This window comes from Echinops telfairi, unplaced genomic scaffold, assembly GCF_000313985.2.
Source record: "Echinops telfairi isolate 266 unplaced genomic scaffold, ASM31398v2 ScPeMD7_70;HRSCAF=299, whole genome shotgun sequence".
NCBI lineage: Eukaryota > Metazoa > Chordata > Mammalia > Afrosoricida > Tenrecidae > Echinops > Echinops telfairi.
In genome coordinates this window covers 59840027-59848408 of record NW_022103968.1, presented here as the reverse complement: position 1 = coordinate 59848408, position 8382 = coordinate 59840027, and the positions used below count along the sequence as shown (strand labels likewise).

Sequence of the window (8382 nt, the reverse complement as noted above, 5' to 3'; positions counted from 1 at the left end):
CAAAGATGTCACTTTGATGCATACAGTATGCCTGACCCGAACCATGTTATTTTCAATCACCTTGTATCTATTTGAAAGCTGGACAATGAATAAGGACTATCGTAGACCGAAAAAATATGTCTTAGAAGAAGGATAACCTTAGAAGATAAGATGACAAAGCTTTGTCTCACTTGACATGTTCTCAGGTGAGACAGCTCCCCGGAGAATGACATCATGCATGGTAAATAGGTGCCCTGGAGTTGGTTCTGACCCATTGTGACCTGATGCATAACAGAATGCAACACTGCCTCATTCTGCATCATCCTCACAGTTGTTCCTATACCTGAGCCCACTGTTGCAACCATGGTGCCAGGAGTCCATCTCCATGAGGGCCTTCCTCTTTCTGCTGCCCCTCTATAGCATTAAATTAAAATGACGATGAGGGGGAAGGGATGAGGGGCCAGCCCCTACCCACAGGTTCAGTAAGCACAATTGTACGGTTGAGATATATAAGTATTATATTAAAGTCATCGAGAGCATGAGAGATAATACAATAATACAGTCAGACATATTACATGGTAGCATCGCTCACCTCCGCCCCGCTTGGTGGTCCTCATGGGGGAGAACCCGGCTGCCAGAGCAGGAGCAGCTGCCTCCCTCACGGGAGCAGCCGCCCTCATCCACCTCCTTCATGGGAGCAGCTCTCCTGAGAACCAGGGAGCCTCCTTATTTATTGCTAACCACGCATCATATCACTTTAGGGGGATACATCACAGCATCATGCGTCACAGAGAGGGGCAGTACAATTCATCCTTGAACAGGTTTGATCATGCTGGTGTCTCATACAATAAAACAGACAATTACTATCCTGGGAGGCATGCAAGCCCCATGATAGCAAATAACAACCTATGTCATAGAGAGGGGTTGTAACATAGGCAATACAAGCAATAGGAGGGGGATGACCTAGGGGTGAACGCGCAATAGTAAAGGGAGGGAATAGGGGGGCATGTGTGGCAAGATGGTAGCCTAAGCTTAGTCATCCTAGAGTGGTCCCGGGCTTACCTTTGGGCACTCCTTCAAGGGAACAATGTCAGAAGGGAATGGGCCCAATTTAGGGTGAGTTGGACTATACAGGCTGGTAGCTCTAGTGGCTGATGTGAGGAGAATAATCTCTGACCTACTTTCGCTGACCGCCTAGTGTACAGTCATTCTCAAGCAGCTAAATCTGGGACATATTATTGGGGAGACAGCTTAAGAGAAATCCTTCTGTTCCCCACACCCCTCCACTTTACCAAGCATGATATCCTTCTCCAGAACTGGTCTCTCTTGACAATATGTCCAAAGAATATAAGACAAAGTCTCGTCATCCTTGTTTCCAAGGAGCATTCTGGGCACACTTCCAAGACAAGTTTGTTTGTTCTTTTGGCAGTCCCTGGTACCTTCAAGATTCTTCTCCAGCACCACAATTCAAATGCATTGATTCTTCAGTCTTCTTTATTTGATGTCCAACTTTCACATGCATATGAGGTGATGGAAAATACTATGGCTTGAGTCAGGTCCATCTTAATCCTCAAAGTAACATCCTTGCTTTTCAAAACTCTAAAGAGGTTTTGTACTGCAGATTTACCCAATGCAATGAGTCTCTTCATCTTTTGACTGCTGCTTCCATGAGGATTGATTGTGGATCTAAGGAAGACAAAATCCTTGACAACTTCAACCTTTTCTCCATTTTTTATAATATTACCTATTAGTTCAGTTAGGAGGAGTTTGGGTTCTATGGGCAAAATATTGTATGATGCAGGAAGCATCAAGGGAAGATGGTAAGAATACATAGAGTTGCTGCACCAAAAAGAACTCGTTGACATTCCACCATTTCAGGAGGTAGCACATGATCAAGAACCAATGGTATGGAAGGAATAAGTCTAAGGTGGACTATAGGGATTTGATAAGAGCAAAACTCCTGGAATTGATGTAATAAAAGTTGAAATGTTTCAAAAAGCTGATGAGACACTGGAAGCACTCAATTGTCTATACAGTACCAAGAAATAGGAAAGACGGCTACCTGGCCAACCTACTGGAAGAGAACTATATTTGTTCCCCTTTCAAAGAAAGGTGACCCAACAGAATGCACAGAATAGAGAACAATGTCGTGGATATCATAATGCAGGTAAAATTCTGCTTAAGATCATCCAACAATTGCAGCAGTATATTGACGAAGCTGACAGAAATTCCAGCCAAATTTAGAAGAGGATTTGGAACAAGGGATACCATTGCTGATGTCGGATAGATCTTGGCCTTTTGCTTTGTCTCCGTTGTTGTTGTTTGTCTACCTACATGAGACAGGCATGGGAAGCAAACCCAAAGAGAAAGCAACTGGACCGATGGCTCTAGAGGGACCTGGGGGGAGGAGGAGGTGGGGGAAGGGAGTGGTGAGCAAAAAACACCATAGGCAGGGGAACAACTAGGGAATTAAAAGCAACAACGAGGAGGACCGTAGAGATCCTGGGGGTGTTGGAGCAACAGCAATCTAGCTGAGATGACTAAGAGGCAGAAGAAGGGCAAGCATGATGGTGGGGCAGGAGGAAGGTAAAAGGAAACAGAGGAAAGATCTAGAAAGCAAAGCTATGGATAGAGGTATAAATACAGATGTGCTCTCATGTAAATATATTAATTCATGAAAAGAGGTATTGTCCTATGTACATATGGCAACACATTGAGGAAGTGGACAAACTTTGGGTGGGCCTCTGCTTAAGCCCTCCCTCAATGCAAGAACACTTTGTTCTAACAACCTGGTGCTCTGTGATGCTCACCCTCTAGTTATGATCATTGAAGACAAATAGGTGCATAAGCAAATGTGGTGAAGAAAACTGATGGTGTCAAACTATCAAAAGATATAGTGTCTGGGGTCTTAAAGTTAAACAAGTGACCATCTAGCAGAGAAGCAACAAACCCATGTGGAAGAAGTACACCAGCCTGTGTGATGATAAGATGTTGATGGAATCAAGTAACAGGTACCAGAAGACCAAAACAAACAAAAAACCCCATATTGTTGAGAACAAGGGGGGTCAGAGTAGAGACCCCAAACTCATCTGTAGACAATAGGACATCCCCTCACAGAAGGGTCAAGGAAGGGAATGAGTCAACCAGGGTGTGGTATAGCACCGATGCAACACACAATATTCTTCTGGTTCTTTGAGGCTTCCTCATTCTTCCCATTATCATGACCCCAGTCCTGCCTTTCAGTTCTGGCTAGACCGGAGCATGTACACTGGTACAGATAAGAGCTCACAACATATGGAATCCAGGTCAGATAAACCCCTCAGGAACAGAATTGGGAGTAGGGATACCGGGAAGGTAGGGAGGAAGGGGGAACTGATCACAATGATTGATGTATACCCACCCCCACCACACACACACACACACCAGGGGGATTACCAACAGAAATGTGGGTAAAGGGAGATAGCGGCTGATGTAAGATATGAAAACAATAATAACTTATAATTTATCAAGGGGTCATGAGGGTGGGAGTGGGGGGAGGGAGGGAAAAAAGAGGGCTGATACCAGGGACTCAAATAGAAAGTAAATGTTTAGAAAATGATGATGGCAACATATGTAGAAATATGCTTGATACAACTGATGTATGGAATGTAGCAAGAGCTGTAAGAGTCCCTAATACAATGATTTTTAAATTAATTTTTAAAAATTGGTATTTAGTTTTTCATCTCTTCCCTCACCCCACCCCCACCAAAAAAGCACCTTTGTAGGACAGATGTTCTTTAGAATATAATTGGGAAATGTTTACCATATGACCTTGAACATCCTTTTTTACAAGATAGTCTCCATGACCAGATTAATTTTCACTTCATCGGCTGGCTTATGTTCTAATATAGTAATGTTATGGAATGCATATCAATATGTTTCCTTTTTCTCATCGACTTATGCTTTTGGTGCATTTGGTACATGGGCTATCTTCATTGTCTACCAACACTGTTTCCTTGGCTTCTAAAAGCATATACTCATTAGCACTTTCGGACAGTAGTGTCCTGAACAAGGACACAGTTTATTTATTTATTAATTTTCACAGTTTATTTTGTAGAAAAACAATCCAGAGAGAAGCACGGTGTGGGCTTCTTGGGAAAGGGATGAAATCGATGAACATGAAAAAGTGTAAACTTAATAGGACAGATTTCCACGAAGACTCACACATATACTTGACAGTTTGAGGACTGAATAATGTTCCTGCCACAGGACTGCTGTGCCTGCTGTGCCTGCCCAAGACTGTTAAGACCCAGAGTCACAGAGCTGAGTGACTCCCTGCAGAAGTCTGTGCTTGGCATCTGTCCTGCTGGAGTTCATTCATGTTCAATTACACCCTATTGTCTTCATGCCATTCAACTTCATTTCATTGTCATTGCTTCAGCTGAGGATTAATCAACTATTGATGGGAAGCCAGGCCTTAGAGTCACTGCGGTCACAACAGTATTACAGTCTGAGGCAATGGTGGGGGAGCTAAGTCATGGTGAAAGATGTTCTTTTTGTGGGAGCTTGCTGATATTTTTATGAAACAAAAATATCTGAGAATAATGATGATGATCTAATTCATAGTTCAAAAGGAGAAAGCAAAATTGAACTTCCTTAGGAGCTAGAAAACAGATGAACTTATTTGAAGCCTGATGTCTTTTGCCCCTGCACTCTTCCCTAAGAGCTAGAAACAAACTGACGTGAGCGAGTCCAGTTTGATTTCTCTGTATAAATCAGGTGATCATTATCAGATGTGGAAATCATGCTTCATTCTTGTCTCTGAGCACAGTTAATACAAACAGAATGAAGTATTTATAGTTTTATGAGGTGGGGAAAATCTTCCATTAAGAATTTTTTGAAGCTCACAAATTACTTATATGTTTGCACATACATATGCCTTATGATTTGTTTGGTTAGACCTAAATGTCAGATTAAATAATTAAGTGGTTAATTACAACCTCAATGTACGTTCTGACCTGTGCCAGGAGAAAAATGGAATTGTTTTGTCTCAATATCTGTTTCAAGCAATTCAATTGTGTAATTAGAATTATTTAAGTTTGTTTAGTATGTACATCAATATATCTTATACATTGTACCACATTATTCTGCAGAAAGCAGTCAGAATATTTGTACAACAAATTTCCAGGTCTGCAATAATATTAGACTTAGTAATGCCCCCTATTTACCTAATAGCTAGAATCAAAATGTCAATATAGTAGACCGATTTTATGCAAAAGGGCCGCATCACCTGAAAAAGCTACATTTTCTTACACTACAATCTGATACTTCACATGATTTGAAGAGCAACCGCTTCACACAAGAAAATTCTGATGATTTTAAAACCTTTTTGAAGTTTTTGATTTGTAAGCTGCCCACTGATCTGGGAAAAGTTTCGCTAGAGATGAAGCTCTGTCCTCACCACCCCCACTCGGTTATTCTTTTCGGGACAGCCAGGCGCTCCAGATGGTGCGTTAGTTAGTGCTGCACAGACATAGCGGTGGAGAAACCTCAACAGACGAAGGCTGTAATGTCAGGATTTTGGTGCGCGTCGCCCCCTCCCCCCACAGTTCCCAGGGTAGGAAGGTGCTGAGATGGAAGCCTGGGGACGCCTGCCCACCTGCCACCACCTGTTCCCTCCTTCAGCCCTCCGCTATATATGCTGCTCCAAGATTCCCCCTGCACTCTGATCGCTTTTGCGGAAAAACGCTATTTCCCTAGAAAGATTGCATCTTCTTGCAAAGAAGTCTAGGACGTTCCTGGCGGATTTGAAAGGCCTTTCTCCAAGCAGCGAGACCAAACTTGATTGAATGCAGCTTCTCTTCGCCTTTCCAACTTCATTCACATCGGGAGAATGACTTTGTCTTCAGCACCTCAATTACCCCTACATTTGGGCAAGTGAACAGAGAAGGTGGAGCCCTTCACTCCCCCTGTTAATGATTTGATTCCAAGTGAGTTGCTTTATTTGTAACTCCCCGCCACCACTTTCTTCTTTTTTTTTTTGCTAAAGAGGCGGCCCATTAGGAAGCTGTTCGGCGATCAAGTTCACCACCAAGTCTCGAGCGGGCCGGTGAGCTCCCGCTGCTCCCCGGCGGCCCCGCGGCCGCGCACCGGCGCGATGAAATCCTGCAAGCCCAGCGGCCCGGCGGCGGGCGTGCGCGGCGCGCCCCCGTGCGCGGGCGGCCCCGAGTGCGCGGGCACGTGCGCGGGCGGTCCCGAGCGAATGGAGAGCGCGGCGCGCAGGCGCCTGGCGGCCAACGCGCGCGAGCGGCGCCGGATGCAGGGTCTCAACACGGCCTTCGACCGCCTGCGCCGGGTGGTCCCGCAGTGGGGCCAGGACAAAAAGCTGTCCAAGTACGAGACCTTGCAGATGGCGCTGAGCTACATCATGGCCCTGACCCGGATCCTGGCCGAGGCCGAGCGCTTCGGCTCGGAGCGGGACTGGATCAATGTCCACTGCGAGCACTTGGGCCGCGACCCCTACCTGCCGCTCGCGGGCGCCAAGCTGCCGGCCGGGAGCGAGCCCTACGGCCCGAGGCTCTTCGGCTTCCAGCCCGAGCCCTACCCGATGGCTAATTAGGGGTCGGCCGTGGGACGGGCCCGAACCGCAGCCTGTCCCCCAGGCCGCAGCCTGCGCTTTCTGGGGCCTCCGTGCGGTCCTCGCATCAAATTAGCAGGCTTCCAGCTTACGTTTATTCGTCTCATTAGCTCTGTGGACGCAATAATTGGATCGCCTTTCTTTTTCTTGATTCGTGTTTTGTAGATTTCATTAATGGGTCTTGTGAATAGTTTTGTTGTTTTTTTTTTGATTGCTGTGAAACTAATGACCCCTTTCTCCTTTCTGGACTACTTTGAGGGAAGATAGTTTTAAGGGAAAAAGAAAAGAAATGATTAGGCGTTTTAATCCTCAGAGAAATAATCACTTTCTTAAACTTTGTAAGTTTGTCCGGTTCAGGTGAAGTTATAATATCCATTTTGTGCGTGTGTTATGCTCGCAAGAGAGCGGATCTCCCTGTTGTGTAAATGCGTTTGTGCTTAGGGCATTGTGTGCATGACATAGAGTCAGATCTTCCGTTTTGTTTTTGTAGAGTACACGGGCATGAGGGCGCTGTATTTTTTTAAACTGTATACATTTAAATATAGATTTTGTAAAATAGAAATAAAACGTGGATTTGTTTTTCATGCAAAGTAATAACCCTGCTAGTTTCTTATGGACAACCAACGCCTATTTGGAGGGCTGTTGGAAGGAGGATGATGTCGAGGGCTCCTCCCTGAGGAAAGATATAGAGCGCTTCGATGTAATCCCACCAGTTGGCAAATGTGATGTTTTTTAATACCTCATCAAAGAAGACAAGCTGAGGAGTGCACAAGTAATTAATTTCCAAATTTTCTCTGTTAGCTTGGGAAGACTTGGAAATACAGATGCGTTTCATGTCTTTCAGATTAGTTTAAATTGAAAAAAACACATTTGCTTTTAAGCAACTAAATACAGTTGCTCAGGATGTTGTTTGCTCTTTCTTTTTATTATTTTTTTGTTGTTTTCCTTATTAAGCCAACTATTAAAAAAGTAGTACTGAAAAGGAAATCAGTGTAATCAGCGAAGGACTCAAAAATATCATGAGTGTTTTTTGCAGTTCTGGCTCTGGACTGTAAATACCCAAAGCTATAGGTGAAACCCCACAAAGTAAGTGATTTCTTTTGAACCATACAAGTTGAGCAATAAAGGCTTTACTACCACCAAAGCTAATCAAAGTGGGAGCAAACTAATACACACAGTAATGGTTTGGATTACTTTTATAAATTGGCTTAAACATTGGCTGAATAAACCAAATAAACCTCGCATAAAGTGTGCCCTGGTGGTCAAATCCTGCACGCATTTAGGCAGGATGTCTTGTTCATACGTAGAAAAAAGAGGTCATTAGGTTATCTGTATATTGGGAATTTGTCACAGGTCAACAACAACGATGACAGAACCTTCCATACTTTTTTTTTATTATTATGGATTCCAAAGACTAACCTCAGACACAGGTTCCTATTTGCAATTCACCTCTAACTCTAAAACACTCACTGTCCACTGTCCGGAGTCTATTCCAACTCAGTCACCGTAAAGGACAGAGTAGAATGGCCCCTGTGGGTTTCTGAAACTAAATTTTTGCAGGGATGAGGGTGGGGGAGAGAGTGAGGGGTAGAAAGCCTCATCTTTCTCCTGAATAGCTGCTGGTAGATTTGAACTGCTGAGGTTGTGGTTAGCAGCGCAAGACGTGGCTGCAACAATGGGCTCAAACATAAGAACGATTGTGGGGATGGCGCCAGGACCAGGCAGTGTTTGTACACAGAGAACCTACTCGATGGCACCCAACAACAACCGCAACAGTTGGCTAGAGT

The 8382-nt window shown here is 44.3% G+C and overlaps 1 protein-coding gene across 1 annotated transcript; it reads left to right on the top strand.

The window, feature by feature from the left end:
- The first annotated feature begins 6115 nt into the window (after positions 1 to 6115).
- ATOH7 (atonal bHLH transcription factor 7) lies at positions 6116 to 6577 on the top strand. Its single transcript, XM_004701129.2, has one exon. The coding sequence runs from the start codon at positions 6116 to 6118 to the stop codon at positions 6575 to 6577; it is 462 nt and encodes a 153-aa protein (XP_004701186.1).
- The last annotated feature ends 1805 nt before the right edge of the window (positions 6578 to 8382 follow it).